General features: G+C 40.5%; 1 protein-coding gene across 3 annotated transcripts in view; it reads right to left on the bottom strand.

The window, feature by feature from the left end:
* The window catches only part of LOC130457244 (angiotensin-converting enzyme-like), a 28,267-nt gene extending 9,274 nt beyond the window's left edge, over window positions 1-18,993 (bottom strand). For 2 of the 3 annotated variants that reach the window (XM_056817056.1, XM_056817057.1), the window contains exons 1-11: window positions 18,812-18,993; window positions 17,931-18,103; window positions 16,781-16,939; window positions 16,082-16,169; window positions 15,112-15,255; window positions 10,653-10,844; window positions 9,019-9,116; window positions 8,678-8,850; window positions 6,021-6,244; window positions 5,313-5,457; window positions 1,227-1,325 (exon numbers count right to left, since the gene is read on the bottom strand). In XM_056817056.1, the coding sequence (XP_056673034.1) occupies window positions 1,227-1,325; window positions 5,313-5,457; window positions 6,021-6,244; window positions 8,678-8,850; window positions 9,019-9,116; window positions 10,653-10,844; window positions 15,112-15,255; window positions 16,082-16,169; window positions 16,781-16,939; window positions 17,931-18,103; window positions 18,812-18,914 (1,598 nt within the window). In that variant the 5' untranslated portion in view covers window positions 18,915-18,993. The remainder of the gene's footprint in view (window positions 1-1,226; window positions 1,326-5,312; window positions 5,458-6,020; window positions 6,245-8,677; window positions 8,851-9,018; window positions 9,117-10,652; window positions 10,845-15,111; window positions 15,256-16,081; window positions 16,170-16,780; window positions 16,940-17,930; window positions 18,104-18,811) is intronic. The other variant, XR_008916404.1, reaches the window with a different exon arrangement.
* Window positions 18,994-20,756: the final 1,763 nt, after the last annotated feature.

The following is a 20,756-nucleotide window of genomic DNA, read 5'->3' as shown; positions in this document are numbered from 1 at the left end:
GATTTTAAAAAGTTAATTAATTTAGAATATTTTTCCATGTTTACATGATTCATATTCTTTCCCTCCTTCCTTCCCCCCTCCCAGAGCTGACAGGCAATTCCACTGGGTTATACATGTATCATTGTTCAAAACTCATTTCCATGTTATTCATATTTGCAGCAGACTGATCTTTTAACATCAAAACCCCCAATTATATCCCCATCAAACCACATGATCAATCATATATTTTTCTTCTGGGTTTCTACTCCCACAGTTCTTTCTCTTTATATGGATAGTGTTCTTTCTCATAAGTCCTTCAGAATGGTCCTGGAACATTGCATTGCTACTAGTAGAAAAGTTTGTTACATTTGATAGTGCCACAGTGTGTCAGTTTCTGTATATAATGTTCTTCTCCTTCAGCTCTGCATCAATTCCTAGAAGTTATTACAGTTCACATGAAATTCCTCCAGTTCATTATTCCTTTCAGCACAATAATATTCCATCACCATCAGATACCACAATTTGCTCAGCCATTCCCCAATTGATGGACACCCCCATTTTCCAATTTTTTTGCCACCACAAAGAACATGGCCATAAATATTTTTGTACAAGTATTTTTCATTATTATCTCTTTGGGGTACAAACCCAGAAGTGGTATGGCTGGCTCAAAGAGCAGGCATTCTTTTAAAGCCCTTTGTGCATAATTCCAAATTGCCCTCCAGAATGGTTGTATTAATTCACAACTCTACCAGCAGTGTATTAGTGTCCCAATTTTGCCACATCCCCTCCCACATTTGCCATTTTCCTTTGCTGCCATATTGGCCAGTCTACTAGGTGTGAGGTGGTACCTCAGTGTTATTTGCCTTTCTCTAATCAAGACGGATGTAGAACACTTTTTCATGTGCTTATTGATAGTTTTGATTTTTTCATGTGAAAACTGCCTGTCGGTATCCCTTGGCTGGTGTCATTTGGGGAATGTCAGCTCAGGATTTCTTCATGAGCTCCTCTCCCCTGCAGAGGCCCATCTGATGTCCTGAGCTCTTTGCCCATCCAAGAGGAAGTTGGATATCAGGTCAGGATTTGGTTGTCAAGACAGATGAGGTTCCGTGGAGGACCTCTCCCAGAAGGCATTTGTATCCAACAGAAGAAGTGGGAAATAGCAATCTTGGTATCCTTAAACTACAAAGGAGTCTGCCTAATCAGCAGGTTGGATTTATAGACCCTATGAGCAGTGCCCCAAACTTTACCTGATATAAGGCACATTGCCAGCAATATGGAACTTAGAACCTGGGTCAAAGTCTTCCTCTGACCTTGGCACTGGTGGGCACAATCCCTGATATTTTAACCTGACAAGGGAAAATATGACAAATGATCATGATGTCAGCAGCAGCTTTGGGCTTTTCAAAATAATTTTCTATTTATCTTCTCATTTTTTTTGTTCAGTATCATGTTTCCATTGGTATAGTGAATTTATTATAGTTAGGAAAATCTGATTCTTAATGAATTTCAACTATAGCACTATAATTTATAGTTAAAGAATTAGAGAGTTGTCTAGAGCTCTGAGATTAATAATAATAAGAGCTAGCATTTGTATAGTGCTTTTAGGTTTACAAACCACTTTACATACATTATCTCATTTGGTCATTACAATAGTAACCTTGTGAGGTAGATGCATTATAATTTTACAGAAAAGGAAACTGAGACTAAAAATAATGACTTATCTAGGGTCATAAAGCCAGTGTATGTCAGAGATGGAATGTGAACTTTTTCCTGATTATGAGGCTATATCTATCTACTGTTCTTCCCTGACGCTTTTGTTTCATTTGATTTCCAAATAGCAGCTTTTATTCTCCCTAACTTAATGGATAGGAAAACTGAGTTGTGAAGCATTTGCCCTAGGTGAGTGGCAGAACCAGAGCTAGACTCCCAATTGTCCCTTTTTTCCAGCTAAGGGTTTTTCATTTGGGGTAGCCTAGAGATAAGTTCATAGGAACATACATCTAAAGTGGAAAGGGATCTTTGGGGCCATGTACTCCAATCTCTGGAGGTGGCATGGTGCCTGAAGTCAGAAAGGCTCATCTTCCTGAAATCAAATCTGGCCTCAGACACTTACTAGTTGGTGACCTGGGCAAGTCTCTTGGCCCGGTTTACCTCAGTTTCCTCATCTATATATATATAATTACTTGGAGAAAGCAATGGCGACTCACTTGAGTATCTTTGCCATGAAAAACCCAAATGGGGTTATGAAGAGTCAGGCATGACTGAAAAACGACTGAACAATAACAATAATTCCAGTCCTCTCCCAATCCCTTCAAAGAATCCAAGGCCTGGGGATGAGAAGTAATTTGTTTAATAATAGGTAGCAAGTGTCAGAACAGAATTTGAACCTAGTACTTTTGACTCAAAATCTAATGCTCTTTCCAGTAAATCAGGAGAAGTTGTGTGGTCGTTGGAGAAAGAAGTGACAGAGAGAATCAAGTTTTGAAACAAATGAATATTTCCAGCCTTCTTGCTGATGTTAATGTTTTCTACTCAATCATAAATGCAAGCTAATAATAATAACTCATGTTTATAAATATAAGAACTCATATTTACATAAAACTTTAAAGTTTCCAAGTAGAAGATTTGTACTTAGTGTATCAATTCTCAAAGTGTGGTCCAGGAATCCTTGGGGTCCCTGAGACCCTTTGAGGAGGCCTGTAAGGTCAAAACTATTTTTATAATGATATCAAGACATTTTAATTTCTAATATGGTTAAATGATAGATAAATATAAACATTAACAAAAATTATTTTGGGGGAGGACCCCAATAATTTTTTAAAGTGTAAAAGAGTTCTAGACCAAAAGGTTTGAGAACTGTGTGCTTAGTAGATGTAATGCTAGACTTGGAGTCAGGAAAACCATTCCCATCTCATGTCTGACACTCACTAGCTAAATGGCAAGTTATTTAATTTCTGTGCCTGAAGACTTAGTCATTAAATAATAAAATGGTTACAGTCTGTGGACAGATCTCCCATACCAGGAGTCCCTTGAGCTGAAGAAATTATAGGATTTTGTTTTTTATTACTATGTGTCATATTTATAAAATGCTTCCCTTTTCACCAAATAAACCTATGTGGTCAGTAGCACAAGTGTTAGTCCTGTTTTATAGATGAGAAAACAGGTTCTGAGAGGCTTAAGTGTATATCTCCAATCTTATCTGCCAAAGAGGTTCATTCAAGCACCTTGCATATAAGCACCTTGAACTTTCTAATCTCTATATCCTTGCTGTAAACCTCAAAATTCCTTAGACTTATAAATGTTGGAAATTTCACCATTGGGATATTTCATACTTGGAAAATTTCTTACTGATAGTCTATTGGAATGGGAACTCCATTGGCATGGGAGGTTCCTTCTCTTCCCTTCTTAAGATTACTTTAGGACAGAAACCCTTTGCTGAACAATGGAAAGGACTTTGACCTATGCTTAAGCATAGAACAGGAATTTCTTTGAGTCTTGATTGATTTTAGAATTGATACAATGGAGATACTTGGAATAAATCTCCACCCTATTCAGTCCTAATAGGATTGAGTAAGGGCTGCAGCCTAGATCAAAATTTAATTATTCCAATCTCTACCATACTCAAGTTAACAGGATTTAGAAAGGGCTGTAACAAAAGAGTAAAGATTTAATCATTTGAAAAATATGACCTTCAACAGACATGTGCAAAAGCCAGAAACCTCTGGGCGGTCCTGGGTTAAGCGAGAGCCTCCATTGACAGGGAAATTGATGAAGAGTGATTGGTAGATGTGAGGACTGAGGGGAGGCAACTTGGATGGTTTCCTTAAAGATAGGAGGGTCTGGAGACTTGAGGAGGATTGAGTTTTTGGGTCGGTGTGGTTCTGAGGAAGCTTGCTCTGAAGGAAGCTGAAGGTGGGGGCCTCTGAGACTGTTTCTCCATTTTGGACACGTGAGTGAAAGGGACTGATCTCTTTTCTTTGCCCCAGCTATCTAAGGGCTTGGGCCTTTTGGCCCAGCCTAAACAGAAGGGGTATTTAAGCCCTATTCCCTTCTCTCCCCTTTCTCTCTCTATATATATCTCTAATTCCTTTCTTGCTCCTATTGTAATTAAACTCCAAAAAAGGCTGACGGCTGACTTGAGTTTTTCATTTAGGAATTACATAGCTGATTCCTTGGCGACCTTAAATTAATATATATCAGTCTTTTAAAGTGATTCCCTTGTAACATTGCTTAGATCCCATTTGTTTTGTTTTGTTATGTTTTAAACCCTTACCTTCCATCTTGGAGTCAATGACTCCAAGGCAGAAGAGTGGTAAGGGCTAGGCAATGGGGCTCAAGTGACTTGCCCAGGGTCACACAGCTGGGAAGTATCTGAGGCCAGATTTGAACCTAGGACCTCCCATCTCTAGTCCTGGCTCTCCATCCACTGAGCTACCCAGCTGCCCCCTTTAGATCCCATTTGAAGTGCTCTCAATGCAACTATTATCAGAACCAGATTACTTGATTCAGACCAAATCAATTCTATTAACATTGTAGTTTGAAGACTCAAGGACGTAAGGGACATATTAAGGACATGTTCCCTTTGGCTCACTATTTGCTCATGGTGGGAAACATGGCCCTAGACCTTGCTATTTAGGTCAGGTCTTACTGGCAGAATGATATAGGAACATTTTCTGTTGCCAATCAAATGAGGGCTGATGGTCAAGAAGTTTCAGAATGGATTTAATGAGCCATGAGTTTTGGTTGCCACAAGCCAACCATTTCTTATATTACCGCATAGTCCAAGTGACAGCCTAAGCCACTAAATGAGGACTACTCATGTAGAAGGGTCCCAGTGGAGATTGGTTCTTAGAACGGGGCTCCCAAAGCAAGAGTTGGACAGCAAATAGAGAGAAATCCTAGGAACTGGAGGGAGCTTCTGAAGCTATTGAGTCCAACCTTCCCCATTTTATAGGGGAGGAAAATGAAGAATGGTGAAGGGAAATGCTTTGCCCAATGTTATACTAGTAGAGCAGTGGATAAGAGTGCTGGACCTGGAGTCAGGAAGATCAGAATTCCAATTCTACCTTAGGCGCTTAACATTTTTATGACCCTGGGCAAGTCACTTAACCTCTATCTACCTCAGTTTCTTCAATTGCAAAAAAGGAATCATCATAATGGCACCTTCCTCTCCACACTCATATTAGGACTACTTTGGACTGAGATTCAGGGGTTGTACTAGCCAGGAGAATTAGGTGATTGACCATACCTCTGAGAAAATTTTTACAAGCTTCCCTATTACCACCCCTACCTCAGAGAGGCCCTATGATATGAAAGGCAGAATAGTCCCAGACCTTAGGTCCCACCATTTCTTATTGTAAAATTGCTTGGTGATGCGGCCATCAAAGACTCTCCAACGAAACTGGTCCACCAGGTAGCTGAAGGGGATGAAGGCAATCTTTTTCAATGCTATACTCATGAGGAAGTTGATTTCACTTTCTGTAGATAGAGAGAAGAACTCAGGAAGTTTAGCAGCCCTAGAACCTTTCCTCCCTAAGTCTTAGGATCATAGATTATTAGTGTTGAAAGAGACAACACAATGGCATCTTTGTCTTTTAACTTTCTTTTCATCATTTTGACCTTCCAGGGAGACACTGAAAGTTCAAAAGGCCCTAGTATAGGGATCCCCAGACCATGTATCTGAGCTACATATCCTATGTAAAATCCTACCCCTAACCCCTTTTAATTCTAGCACTTTCCCCTCTTTTATCTATTCATCCTTGCTTTTTGTTTACATGTTGTCTCCCCTATTAGACTGTAAGTTCTTTGAGGGTAGGGGCTATCATTTGTGTCTTTTTGTATCCTAAGTGGTTAGCACATAGGGGCTTAATAAATGCCTACTAATTGAATAATTTATCTTCCTTTCCCCATCTAGTCTTCCTTTAGTAAACCTTTGAGCCCACCTTGACTTCCCACCCAAGACCTGCTGCCTCCATTGCCCACAAGTCTCCCTTCCCAGACCTCCACCTGAAGAGCCATCCTACCCCCAAAGTTCTAGTCACCATAGTCCTCTATTTCATTGATCAGCAGGTCTGAGTTGTGAAGGTACTTGAGGGAGGAGACAGAGAGGGCTGCCACATCCCCTATGGCCTCATGGAAGCCTGGGTTGGCCCCATCTCGGAGTGGCAAGGGCAGATTCTTGTACTGCATGAAGTATTGGATATGGCCCATCTCATGGAAGACGGATATCAGATCTTCCATATTCACCCCAGTGCACTGCTTTATCCTGGGGCAAAAGTGGAAGAGGAAAGTAGGGGTTAAATTAAGAGATGAGAGAGTCCAAAGTGATCTTTCTTATGATGAAAAGTTTAAGTGATTGAGATTAAATAGGCTATAGAAGAGAATGTGTAATTAGTGATAGAGCACTGGATTTGTAATCAGAAGACCTAGTTTGAAATCTTGACTTTGACTTTTACCACCTGGGTGACTTGAGTGAATTGCTTCACAGGAAGGGATTGAACTAAATGATTTTAGGTAGGTAGCACAGTGGATAGATCTCCATCCAGTCCTGGAGACAGGAGAACCTGAGTTCAAATCTGGTCTCAGATACTTCCTAGCTGTGTGACGCTGGGCCAGTCACTTAACCCCAATTGCCTTGCCCTTGCCACTCTTCTATCTTAGAATTCATTTTAAGACAGAATGTAAGGTCTTAAAAAAATTCTTCTCCTATCTATAAATCCTATGATTCCAAATATAAAGTCAATAACTTAATTGTTTTAAGACTTTATTGTTGTTGTTCAGTCATATCCATCTTTTAGTGACCCCATTGGGATTTTCTTGGCAAAGTTACTGAAGTGGTTTGCCATTTCCTTTTCCAACTCAGTTTACAGATGAGGGTTCTACAGCAAAGAGAGTTAAGTGACTTGCTCAGGTTCACATAGCTCATAAGTATCTGAGGCCAGATTGGAATTCCAGAAGATGAGTCTTTATGACTTCAGGCACTCTATCCACTGCACCATCTAGGGGCTTGAGCTTTACCTATCGTTTAGGACCCAGCTCAAGTCTCTTCTTCTCCCAGAGATCTCCCAAGATCTCTCCTTCTAATCTCGTGGCAGTTATTGTGCCTTTAAACTCATGCCTCTAAACTTATTATCTGTATAACTCCTTTGACAATTCACCATGTACTGTCTGGTAATGCCATCTTACAGTAACTGCGGTAGCATAGTCTTTCATGTCCTTATTTGTTAGCCCCAAACGGCTGCAAACTCAGTGATCATATCCCTATACTTCTTTGGGTTCTCCACTGAGTCTTGTACAGCTAATGCTCAAAAAGCGTTTGTTGAATTCATTTAATCTTTGGAGTTTTTATGAGGGGAATAACAATAAGTTCCACCTGGAATTTCAGTGGGTCTTAACAAAAATATATGATGCTTTATTAAAGCAGGAGAGATTTCCAGTTCTTCAGAGTGAAGATTCTAAGCTGTCAAGATACTAAAATGTTAGGTTGGGTGACTAAACAAGAACGCAGAGCCTTTACCCCTGGTATCACATAATCATAGACTGTTAGGGTTGGAATAGATAGATGGTAGAGCTTACATAGTCTATTTTTAATGTTTTAGATGGGAAACTGAGGTTTCCAAAAGGGGACATCACTTGCTTAAGGTCACAGGGTAAATCAGTGGCAGAGTAGGGACTAAAACCCAAATCTCCTGACTCTAAGCCTGGTGTTTTCACCACTGCACTGACCTACGTAGATGAAAGATAGAGAGAAGAGACAGAGAGAGTGAGAGAGATGGAGAGAGATAGAGTCAGAGACACACAGAGAGAGATAGAGACAGAAACAGACAGGGTGAGTTACAGAGAGACAGAGAGAAAGAGGGAGAAAGACAGAAAGAGAGATTGAGATAGAGACAGAGATATTGAGAGAGACAGAGAGACAGACAAAGAGAGAAGAGAGATTGAGAGACAGAGAGAGGGGGGAGAGAGAAAACAAAAGGGAGAGAGAGGGAAAGCAAAAAAGAGAGAGAGAGATTGAGACAGAGACAGAGGTAGTCAGAGAGACTGACAGAGACAAAGAGGAGAGGTTGAGAGACAGAGAGAGAATGAAAAAGAGAGAGGGAAAGCAAAAGAGAGAGAGATTGAGACAGAGACATAGAGAGAGAGACAGACAAAGAGAAAAGAGAGGGAAGAAGGGAAAGAGAGAAAGTGAAAAAGAGAAAGCAAAAAAGAGAGGGAAAGTGAGAGAGATTGAAAGAGACAGAGATAGTAAGAGAGACAGTCAGAGAGAGAGGAGGGGGAGAGAGAGAGAGGAGAGAGAGAGAAAACAAAAAAGAGAAAGTGAAAAAGAGAGAAAGTGAAAGAGAAAGCAAAAGTGAGAGAAAGTGAGAGAGAGAAAGCAAAAGAGAAAGAAAAGCAAGAGAGAGAGAAAGTGAAAAAGAGAGAAAGTCAAAGAGAGAGATTAAGAGAGACAGAAATAGCAAGATAGTCAGAGAGACATAAAGAGAGAGGAGAGGTTGAGAGAGAGAAAGAGAGAGAAGGTGAAAAAGAGAAAGAGAGGGAAAGTGAAAGAGAAAGCAAAGGAGAGAAAGTGAAAGTGAAAGTAGAAAAGAGAGAAAGCAAAAGAGAGGGAAAGTGAAAGAGAAAGTGTGTGAGAGAGATTTCTAATACTGCTAAAACTAGACTGGTACACATTACGTTCTTTGGCTTCCTTAATGAGCACCTGAAGTCCTTTCCATCATAGAAGTCCCAGGCAGAAGCTTGGCACGACATTGCTCTTCCATCCCCTGGCTTCTCCAACATTGATTTGGCCCAGAATTCAGGGAGAACAGGGAACAGCCCCAGAGACTGGAAGAATTTGTCAGCCTCCTCAAACATCTTATAGGGTGTCCAGTGCTATAAGGTCAAGAAGGGAATATGGGTTACTGCCTTCTCCAGTTTGTCAGCACAACAAGAAATGCCTTCTCCATTTGCTGGGGCAGGCTGGAAAAGCAGGAGTATATGAGGTTACAAAATAGGGTTAGAGGTCAAGCAGTAGGGGGCAGGGTCAAATTAGATACTTACCTGGCTTTTCATGAGCATGGTGACGTTTATTCTGGTGGATAAAGGAAAGGGTATGACTAGGTCAATTATGTTGATCCAGGACTGACCCCACATATTCCCTAGGAAGAGGAGCAGCAGGACAAACGATAACATAGGGAAAAGGAAGGAAATAAGAAGGAATGGAGAAAGAAATGTTATTCTACTTAACCTCAGGGGAAAAAAAGGAGCACAAGATTCTTTTTCTCCCCTGCTCTGCCTGATCTTTCTGTTCACTCTTTTTTTCTTCTCCCTCCCTCCCTCCCTTCCTTCCTTCCTTCCTTCCTTCCTTCCTTCCTTCCTTCCTTCCTTCCTTCCTTCCTTCCTTCCTTCCTTCCTTCCTTCCTTCTTCCTTCCTTCTTTTCTTTTTTCTTTCTTAATATTTTTTCTAATTACATATGAAAACATTTTTAACAACCATTTTTTAAAATTGAGTTTTAAATCCTCTCCTTCCCTACACATTGAGAAGGCTAGAATTTTGATATAGGGAATACATGTGTAGTCATGTAAAACATTTCTGTATTGGTCATATAAAACAAAATGGACCAAAAAAACCAAACAAATAAGAAAAGTAAAGTTGTTTTTAAAAAATATGCTCTGGTATGAATTCATCCATCAGTTCTTTCTCTGGAGGTGGATAGCATTTTTCATTATGTCCTTTGGTCTTTGATCACTCTATTGCTGATAATAGATAAATCATTCATAGTAGATCAATGTACAATATTGCTGTTATGATATACAATGATCTCTGGGTTTTGCTCACTTTACTTTGCATCAGTTCATAGAAGTCTTTCCTCCTGCTTTTCATTTCTTATAGCACAATAGAATTCCACCAAATCATATACCACAACTTGTTCAGTCATTCCCCAATTGATGGGCATCCTCTCAATTTGCATTACCTGGTCTTTCTCCCCTCCCCTTATCACCATTTCTGATCCCCAATCCTTGGTATAGGATCAGAGAATATCAGAGCTTAGCTTCTCTAATCCTATGTATTTTGTTTTATGTGTTTAAAAACAATATTCCAAAATGGGGCCCATAAGCTTTACTGGATTCCCAGAAGGGCCCATATGTCAAAAAAGGGTTTCTGTCAGAACTTCTGATTTAGTCCAACTCCCTCGTTTTAAAGATAAGGAAACCAAGGTTCAGATAAAAGACTAGCTCAAGGTCACAAATCTTCCCCTTTAAAATAAAAATAAAGGGGACAGCTAGGTTGCTCAGTGGATAGAGAGCCAGGCCTGGAGATAGAAGGTCCTGGGTTCAAATCTAGACTCAGATACTTCCTAGCTACATGATCCTGGGCAAGTCTTTTAACCTCTATCACCTAGCCCTTACTACCCTTTTGCCTTAGAACCAATACATAATATTGATTCAACGATGGAAAGTATGGATTTTTAAAAATGAAGTAAGTAAGTCAGTTTCAAAGTCCAGATTCACCAATCCTACATCCATTCTTTCTCCTATATCACATTCTCTACTCTCTCTCTGATCACCCTCATTTATTCACCAAAGTTCCCATGACTCTCCAGCTCCAGTATCCTGGCAACAGTCTCCCTCTTTTTAAATTCCTCTGGCTCTTCCTTCAGGTTCCTTTGCCCTTGCTCCTATATCCAACTTACCCAGTAGGTGGGCAGGAATGGATCCCTTTAGGTTAATGTATTGAGATCCATAGTAATTGTAAAGAGCTCGGCGCACATAAGCATGCAGGTTTAGGTAGAGTGGTTCTAGTTGCTGATAGAGCTGCTCAAGGTCTTGTTCCAAGGTGGGTGACTCATATATCTGTCTCCAGGAGGCCCCTGTATCTGTGTGACCTGGGATGGAAAAGATGGGAAGAAAGGCAAGACACAGAGATAAAAGATTCTTGACATTTCATCTGGGTTACTACCTATCCCTAGTTCCTTCATCTTTCAGTGGGAAGAGCACAACATTAAGAGTAGAGTTAGGTTGCAATTCTATAGTTAATTAGCTGTATAACCTTGAGCAAGTTATTTAATCTCTCCTAGACTAGTTTACTCATCCTAAAAATGGGCACAACTGCCCTGTTGACCTGATGACAGAATCAAATTAGGTAATAGGTGGGAATGAGCTTTGAAAAGTATCAAGTAGCATAAATGCATATTATTTTTGTTGCTTATCCATGCCCAACTCTTCATGACCCCATTTGGGATTTTCTTTGCAAAGATATTGGAGTGGTTTGCCATTTTCTTCTCCAGTTCTCCAATTCATTTGACAAATGAGAAAACTGAGTCAAACAGGGTTAAATGACTTATGTGGTCACACAGCTAACAACTCTCTGAGGTCAGATTTGAACTCAGGAAGATGAGTTTTCCTGATTTTAGTTCCAGATTTCTACCCATTGCTCCAAATGCATATTATATTCTTTATCTTATCTCTTGCCTTAGCCCCAGTGATGGGCAACCTTTTGAGCTTGGTGTGTCAAAATTCGCCAAAAAACCGAGCATAACTCGGGTGGTGTCACTTCAAGAAAAATCTATAATTTCACGATATTTATGGTTTAAATAACAAAAATGTGTAATTGTAATATATAACTCTATTTAATAAACTCAAAACTAATTATTTAGCTTATCTGCTTAGTGACTTTGTTCATTGGTCAGTTTCTTTTGTTGGTCTTGATATTATTTAACTTGTGTGGGGTGCCATGAACTAATATAAGTAAAGGGGGGGGGAGAATTCTTAAACTAACCTGCCTATTAGTGACTTTTTTTTTGTTGCTGAATTTCATTGGCTAAATCGTCAATTAAATGTTGGTATTTTGTACACTTCAAGCCTAAGTAAGTGCTACTAATTTCATCTGTAAATCTGTTTCTTTTGTTGGTTTTGATTTATGCTGAGAATAAGGTCTCACAAAAGTATGTAGAGGGAAAAATTGTGAGTAAAACCATTGCTATATTTTTCAGGGTGCTAAAAGTGTCTGGTAATTGGTTCCAGGCACTCCAAATTTCCTGTTCGTAATGGTACTTCTCTTGATTCTCCAAGCAGCCCCTTTCCAGATTCTCAAGCTTTGACCTCAAGTCACCTGAGCCAGATGCTATCTTGAAATTCTGCAGGTTTCATCTCTAAATCATCAAATTGCATCCATTGGAAACCATTTAATTCCAAACTACTGTAGACTACTACATCAGGATACTTAATTATTTTCATGGTCTGTCCTAGGCTTCTAAATTGATTAAATCTATCACTGAACTGGTCAAGTAATGAGTCTAAAACATGCTGGTACTTTATATGCAAGGGTTCCATTTCATTTTGTACAGCTGTACTGGCCTTCTCAAAATACTTTGTTACTGGAGGAAAATATAAGTTTTAGTTTCTATATCTCGCTTGAAATTTTTTCTTTTTTTTTTAAACATTGTTTTATTTGGTCATTTTCAAACATTATTAATTGGAAACAAAGGTCATTTTCTTTTCCTCCCCCCCCCCCTTTCCCATAGCCAACGTGCGATTCCACTGGGTATCACATGTGTCCTTGATTTGAACCCATTTCCATGTTGTTGGTATTTGCATTAGGGTGTTCATTTAGAGTCTCTTCTCAATCATGTCCCCTTAACTGCTGTAGTCATCTCTTGAAAATTTTAAGTTTCCTTTCAAAAGCTTTTACATATCCAAAAATAACATCAATACTTTTGCCAAAAACTTTAAGTCCAGTTCATTACTATGAACAGAGAGATCTGTAAAAAACATCAGGATATTGACCCACTTATCATCATTGAGCTGAGGAAAGTTTCCCAGATCCTTATCCTCAAGAAATACCTTAATTTCTTCAAAGCACTCCACAAAGCACTCAAGAACTTTGCCTCAGCTCAGCCATCTTACATTACTGTACATCAGCAGTCCACTGTAGGTGGAATCAACCTCCAGTAAAAGGGCAGAAAATTCTTGCTTGTGAAGGGGGAGAGCAGATATTAAAGTAACTATTTTTGTAACAACTGACATTAAGTCATTTAAGTCGGTGAATCCTGCCTTGGCACATAAAACCTCCTGATGGATAATACAATGAAAAGGCACAATCAGATGTCCAATAGCTTCTGTAAACAATTTGACAAATCCAACTTTTTTCCCCACCATGTCTGGTGCCCCATCTATTGTCACTGATGCAACTTTAGAGATATCAATGCTTAGGTCACAGAATGCTTGTATAACAGCCTTAAATATTTCACTTCCTGATATACTTGTTGGCACCCTTACTAATTTTATCAACTCTTTTCTCATTCTGAGACCATCAGAATATCAACCAATAATGGCCAACTGAGCATGTGATGTGACATCAGTAGTTTCATCAAAAGAGATGAAAAAATATTTAAAATTACTTGTCTCTATTTAATTGATGTTGTATGCTTATGTTCAGTCTCATTATTCAGTCTTTTGTGATATTTTTACCGAGTGGTAACTCAGATATTCTCTTAATAATTGCATCTTTATTCTGCATATTGTGAAATAAAACTGGTGCACATCTTAGGAGAGTTTCTTTAATGCTGAGCTATGGAGTAAGCAATGCTCAAACTTGCAGATGTTAAATTTGTAGAGCCTTTTACAAATTTAATGATGGAATTAGATTGGCTCTTATAAAGGTGTAGCTGCCTAGAAATGTATTCCTTCCTTTCATCCTCACTTTTTTTTTCAAGAGCTGAGAATGATTAGTTTCAAAATGTCTATTTATATTCCACATTCTGCTTACTACCATTTCAGTACATGGAACACAAAATGATCTGCCATTTTTTTCTATAATGCCATACATCTCAGTCCATGTCTCTTGAAAGGGTTGGTTACTGAGGACAGCTGGGTAGCTCAGTGGATTGAGAGCCAGGCCTAGAGACAGGAGGTTTTGGGATTCAAATGTGGCCTCAGACACTTCCCAGCTGTGTGACCCTGGGCAAGTCACTTGACCACCATTGCCTAGCCCTTACCACTCTTCTGCCTTGAAGCCAATACACAGTATTGACTCCAAGATGGAAGGTAAGGGTTAAAAAAAAAAAAGAAAGAAAGAGTAGGCTACTGCTACTACCACTTCCTTTACTGAACCTTGGTTTTTTTATTTTTTTTATTTTTTGGGTTCTCCATCAAGGGACAATGACAGAAGATAGAATTATAGATAGCCTGTTAGCCTTGCAGGCAATTAGGAGTTAACTAGCCTAACTGACCACAAGATGGCCTGTGTAACTATCTTTTAGGAAAGGGCAGAGTTAATAAACAGAAATAGGGTTAATAAGGATGTACAACAGTAATAGCAGTGAAATGGAGTCTGCACTATGCTGCAATATGGTGTTCCTTATGTAAATTAAGATGGCAGCCACTATTTCTAATGGCAGGAAATGGCACCCATAGCACAGGCCCTCGCCTCTCCCAGCCTCCCCCTCACTTATCTCAGAAATGATGGTCAATTAGAAATCCACTACACCCCAGAACAGTAGATTGGATGATGGTTGCTGTGGTTATGTGATTGCTGATAATGGTGATCACAGGGCCCCCAGAGATGCATATCCCCACCCCCCCCTCCCCAGGCATTCCACTGCTCCCTGCTCTGACTGCTGGAAATGAGGTCAAAGATCCCCTAACGGCCTAACCGGAAGTTCCAGAATTAGATGTTCTATGCCAGAGTTCTGTTGTTTTGGTCTTCAGACCACTGGCACAGAGTGTCTACACTACACTACAGCAAATGTTTTATCCTTGGCTACTGTGCCTGGCCATGCAGGAGCCAAGGATGAAAAGTCCTTCTCGGCAGGCAGCCCCATACTTCTCTGTATGCGGCCACATGCGGCCACATGTCATCAAAAATACGTCATAGGTTCACCATCACGGCCCTAGGATCTGGTGAAAAGAGATCAGAGAACTTGGAATTTTCTCCCTAGGGTTCCTTCCCACTAAAATCAGGACCACTCCCTTTTATGATATAGTTATAACCTTTCTTTTTTCCCCTTTTTATAGGATTAATGTCTTTGGGGAGTAGGGGGCCACTGAGGACCTGTGTCCTCAATGAGTTGGGAATTTCTAAGGAGACTTAGGGGCATGAATCCAAGTGGTCAATGGAGAACAATAGGAGATTGAGGGTCTCATTTGCCTTACCATTGAGCCTGGCAGCCTTGTTGCTGAGCTCCACAAACCGAGTGTAGATGGGGCGCAGCTGTTGGCCCATAGTGTCCCTCCAACCTTGCCATGCCCAGAGAAGTTCATTATAGTTCCTGGAGAAGGCCATCACCTTTAGAAGGTCTGAGTCCAGGGAGGAAGAGTTTGTAACAGATATTCAGGTTCTGCAGTCCTATGACCCTTGCCCACCATTTCCTAGGCTCTTCTCCTTTCCCACTCCTCCCCTCCTCCATACCATTAGCCTTTTCTGGCAAAGCCTTTTTGGAAGAAATAGACTCCTTCCCCTCATCCTCATTTCTTGCCTTTCTACTCTATCCTCTAGTCTCCATAGAATTTCCAAAGTTCCTTACAGTCTCTGTCTAGACTCACATATGATGAGGGCCAAGACTGGAAGCTCTATATGAGTATCATCAAGCAAAAGCACACTTGGGAGCAAGGGATCTAAACTTGGGGTCCACAGAAAACCCCAAAATCTGTCAATAGATTTTAGGGGGCCCATAAACTTGGACAGGAAAAATTATTTTTACTACCCTTGGTAATCCTATGAGTTTTATGCTTTTAAAAATATTATCCTAGGGAGTCCAAATGCTTCCACTCATCTACCCAAAGGGTCTATGGCATAGAAAAGGTTAAGAACTAGAGGGCAAGGATGAGAGCCTCCAGAGTTTTTTTCCTCTCTAACCCCAATCATGTCATGGACACTTTGACTCTCTATCAATAATGCCCTTTTCCTACTCCTTTCTTTCCTGATTTAGACCCTAAGTGTTGAAGGTAGGACCAGTGATACCTCTCAGGCGGTATCTAGACTATACCTTCTCCATTCACCCCATTAGGAAGCAGAAGAGTAAGAAGGTGGTAGAGTATGTATTGATGGAGGGCACGAGTAGGATAGGGATCCAATGGAGAACAAGAGGGTTGCACTTTTCTCTGCCCTTGTCTCTAAGCTCACCAGGCTCCAGGAACATGCAAGGTCCCTCTTCTGAGCACACATCACCCATGTTGTAGATTGTCTCCATATTTGTTAGAAGTTGATTGTACTGGAGGTGGGAAGAATAGATGTTATCCCCAAGCATGATTGTGTTCTTCACCTTCATCTCACATTCCCCACACTCAAATATATCTCCTCAGACTTCCCAGTCTTCCCCTCGATCCCATTAAAGAGGAGGCATTCATGATTGCCTGAATTTCATGCTATCTTCTTTATGACCCATACCTAAGTCCCAAAAGTTCAGAAAAGGGGTACAGTTTTCCTACAAATGCCAAATTTTTGCTTCCTTTACCCCCAAGGACAACTGAAGGTAATGAGGGAGGGTACTAGACCTAGATGTTAACTGCACATCTATTTCTCTTCCTTATATCATATTCAGGGGACCAGTGTGAGTAATATCAGAAATGAAGTCACTCTTTATATGTTTGCAATTCCCTGTTCTTTTCCTAGACCCCCCTCATTCTGGCTCCCTTAACCCATCTATTTCCTAAGAGCCAGTCACTAACAGATGTATCCCTGAGCCCTATTTATTCTTTTATTGGGCAGGGAGGGGCCATCAGTAAGTCCTGAATCCCTGAGTGCTTTACACAATAGCCTGGCAATTAGGGGATGGGCTCAGGAAGAATTTGGGAACAATGGCTTTTGTCTTGGGCCTATTACCTCCATAAGGTCATCCTGGGGAAGGATGGCCCTCTCCATTTCCCTCAGCTTCCACAGGATGCGCTTCAGTAGTGGGTCAGTGAAGTTGGTGATATTAAATTGGAGAGCCTTTGTGCCATAATATAATGTATGCTGAGCCATCAGGAAGTTCTTTTCCAGCTGGGAAGGGTCCAGAAAGGAGGAAGTCATAGAATGTATCATGAGAGAGAAGAAAGGGGAACTCCTTGGGGGCTTTGTAGGGAGGAAAGGGTCTCAAACAAGAAAGTACAGTACCCACATTTAGCTCTAGAGACATTTTACCCTCTCTCTTCCTTTCTGCCCCAACTTTACTTTTGCTAACTCTCCCTATTCTTGCCCTTCCAGTGCCAAGACTCTCAGCTTTGGGAAGATGCAAGTCTATAAATATTATGGGATGGATAAAAAGGGGACCTGGGATCTCAGATGCATTAAACACAGGAAGGTGGAAAAAAAAGTTACAGGTTCTTATCTCAGAGAGTTTGGAAAGGCACTAAGAAGCCTAAGTTCTGCCTTCATTTGAGCACTTAATCCTGATGTAAGAGGCCACCTCACCCTGGATGCTCTGTCCCCTCCTAGAAAGCCTAAGAAGACAATAAAAGGGCACTTAGAACATAGATTTAGAGTTGAAAGGGACCATAGAGGCCATGAGTCTTAATCTCTCTGTTTATATATAAGGAAATTGTTTGAAGCCCATGGTTTTTCAGTGACTAGGGCCACACAGCCATTAAGTATCTGATGATTATTGGATTTGAATACACATCTTCCTGATTCCAAGTCCAGTCTACTTCATTAGATTGGCTCTCAAAAAATCTGGGAGCTTAGGAGATAGGGAAGCCTGCATCTGTGTGCCATTGACTTTAGAGTTCTCTTTTCATTTATCTCAGCCCTATGGGAGGACTTAAAGAATTGGGGGCATTTAAGCCTGGAAAAGAAAAAAAACTTAGTGGGGACCAATTGTAGGTGATTTGGGGCTAGATATTTCCTTTCCCTTATTCCCTGGGACAAGTGGTGTATGGGCCCCAAAGACTTACTGGTGCTTTAGTATTCAGGGTAAAAATAGAGGAAAGACCTGGGAGTGGATGCAACCAAGAGGAGAGAAGAGTCTGGGGAAGGCAGGGTTAAAGAGGCCCACCATTTGCTGACGATTATACAGAGTGATGTTGGTGTTGTAATTCCAGGCAGCTTCCACATAATCATGCCACACAATTAGAGCTGTCTTTTCATACTCTTTCAGGAATGTATTTGCCTCTTCCTCACTTTCTGATGTTCTTTTGGGAGAGTTGGGGAGACTATGGTCATCCTCTTCTAGGGAAGAATGATAACATCGTAAGTCAGAAAGTGGGGTCCTTTGAGATCATTTAGTTCAATTTCCTATTTTACAGAGGTAGAAACGGAGACCCAGGAAATGGATGTGGCTTGCTTCAAATTAGTGGTATAGATAAGAGAACCTAGAACTTCTGACCAATACTCTTGCCATTATACTACATTCTTTTTTACACCCAACTGTTATGAATAAAAATTAATCTTAGAGATTTTATACTAAATTTGTAAGTACTTATTAGTAAGGAGAAAAAAAATAGAGAAAGAAAAAAATTTTACCAGCCTAACTAATTCAAAGTCCCTGGTCACATTGGGTCTTACATTCCCCATGGGTCAGCTAACCATGTGGACAGGCCAGACAAAATAAGGCCAGTCAAGGAGCAGGCTTGAGTTCAGAAAGGGACTGGAGCCCAAGAGACTGAGTTCCTGAATTCCCAACCCAATATGGTCCTTAAATCACATGTGGGCTTTTAAAGTTCAGTCTAAACCCTTCCCCTAAGACTTTCTAATTAGTCGGGGTTTTACTTCAGTCCCAACATGTCACATCTCTTGACTACTCCGGATCAGGAATCTCTCTTGCCATGATGGCAAATTAAAATACATGACTTTGTGACCCTTATTCCATGAGACTTCTAGGATCCCCCCAAATGTTCAATTCACTCATAACCAAGCCCTCCTGGTCCTTAGCCCTACCTGAAGTCTCAGCTTTCCCCACTCTGAGCAGTGAGAGGAACTGCCCACAAGAGCAAAGTAGAAATATGGAAGACCCAAGGGAAAAAATCCAATATCTGTCCATAGCTAAAGGACATACAAACTGGGAGACTGTGTATCTCCCAACCAACCAGAACCCAACAATGTGACCTCGTGGGCATAATCAGATAAGAACCTGGAATTCACAGGGAAGGAATTTCTGAGATATAAGATTCCTTAGCCATGTTAGGGTCAGCACCGAAAAGGAAAGGAACAGGGCAGCTAAGTGGTTTGGTGAATTGAGAGCCAGGCCTGGAGACAAGAAGTCCTGGGTTCAAATATGATCTCAGACACTCTTAGCTGTATAACCCTAGGCAAATCACTTAACCCCAAATGCCTTAGCTCTTCTGCCTTAGAAATGATACTTAATATTGCTTCTAAGATGGAAGGTAAGAGTTGTTTGGGTTTTTTTAAAAGAGAGAGAGAGAAGGATTTCATTTAGGGACTGACACGAGAGGGACAGAGTAGGTTATATGTCTGATCCCTGTTCAGATTATCAGGGGATAAGAGAGGACCTGGAGTCAGGAATGGGTCAGGAGCTTGGGAAGTAGAGAGCTTCTGTGATCTATTGTTCTTGTAGTCTTCTCTTCATCTATACCAGCCCCAAAGAACTGGAAGTGTTTAACCTGAACAAAAGAAAACTTAGGAGGAGGAAGAGTCTTCTTGACTCCAATTTCCTCTCTCTGAAGACAACTGTTGTGTTCTTTCTTCCCCCTAAGTATTTGAATTGTCCTTTTGTAAGAGAAATTGAACTTAATCTATTTGGCCTCAGAGAAAATGAATAGATGCTGCAGAAAGGTAGATGTGGCTTTAACATAAGGAAAAACTTTCAGATAATCAGTGCTACCAAAAGTGAAATGAATTGCCTCAGCAGTGTTCTATCTTTTGAGGTCTTAAATAAAAGCTAGACAACCAATTGGCAGGGAGAATGGGAGGGGATTTTTGCTCCGTTACAGATTGGATTTATTGACCTCAGAAGTCCCTTCTGAAATACTAAAGAACTCTAATGTAGGCAGCCAGGTGGCACAGTGATTAGTGCCAGATCTGGAGTCAGGGAGACTCTTCTTCCTGAGTTTAAATCTGGTCTCAGATACTTCCTAGCTGCGTGACCCTGGGAAAGTCACTTAACTCTATTTGTCTTCGTTTTCTCATCTATTAAATGAGTTGGAGAAGGAAATCAGTCCAGTATCTTTACAAAGAAAACCCCAATGGGGTCATAAAGGATAGGACAAGACTGAAATGACTGTACAACAACAACAACTAATAATAATAATCATTATAATAATTCAACTCAGCCAACATTTATTAAGCACCTAGTAGATATTGTGCCCCATGTGAAGTAGAGGAAATACAGACATGGGGGGAAGAAGAGGAATGGAATTGGCACTGACCTCATGTAAGAGAGGCCAACATACCACAGGATTCAACAGAACAGTTCCCATGCTCTGTTATCAGATGTGTCCTTGGATTAATTGATGATTAAAAGAGTATTGTTGTCTTTGTAACCCTGTGTGATGAAATGGGATATGTTGTGGCCATCCCACTCTTTGAATGTATCTTCAACTGGTACATGTAGGAAGGTATAATGAGAAACTCCTTATTGAGTGGCACGATCAGGAAGGTCACCTGCTTGTGTCTCTACAGCCTGCATTTAGTTGTTGTTTATGAGGATGAATCAATATCCTTAATGGGAAAGTGTTTTTTTTTTTTACTACTACTCATTGAAAATAGGAGCTTTGAGAGAGAAGACAAGATCTGTAACATGAAAAGAGGGTTAAGAAGATGGCATCTAATAATACATGTATAACCTAGAGCGAATTGATTGTCAGTTCCAGGATGGGGGAGGAAAGAAGGGAGGGAGACAATATAGACCATTATGTGGAAATGA

This window comes from Monodelphis domestica, chromosome 2 (assembly GCF_027887165.1).
Source record: "Monodelphis domestica isolate mMonDom1 chromosome 2, mMonDom1.pri, whole genome shotgun sequence".
Taxonomy (NCBI): domain Eukaryota; kingdom Metazoa; phylum Chordata; class Mammalia; order Didelphimorphia; family Didelphidae; genus Monodelphis; species Monodelphis domestica.
Note: the sequence above shows the minus strand (reverse complement) of the source record. Positions and strands in the feature narration are given on the sequence as shown.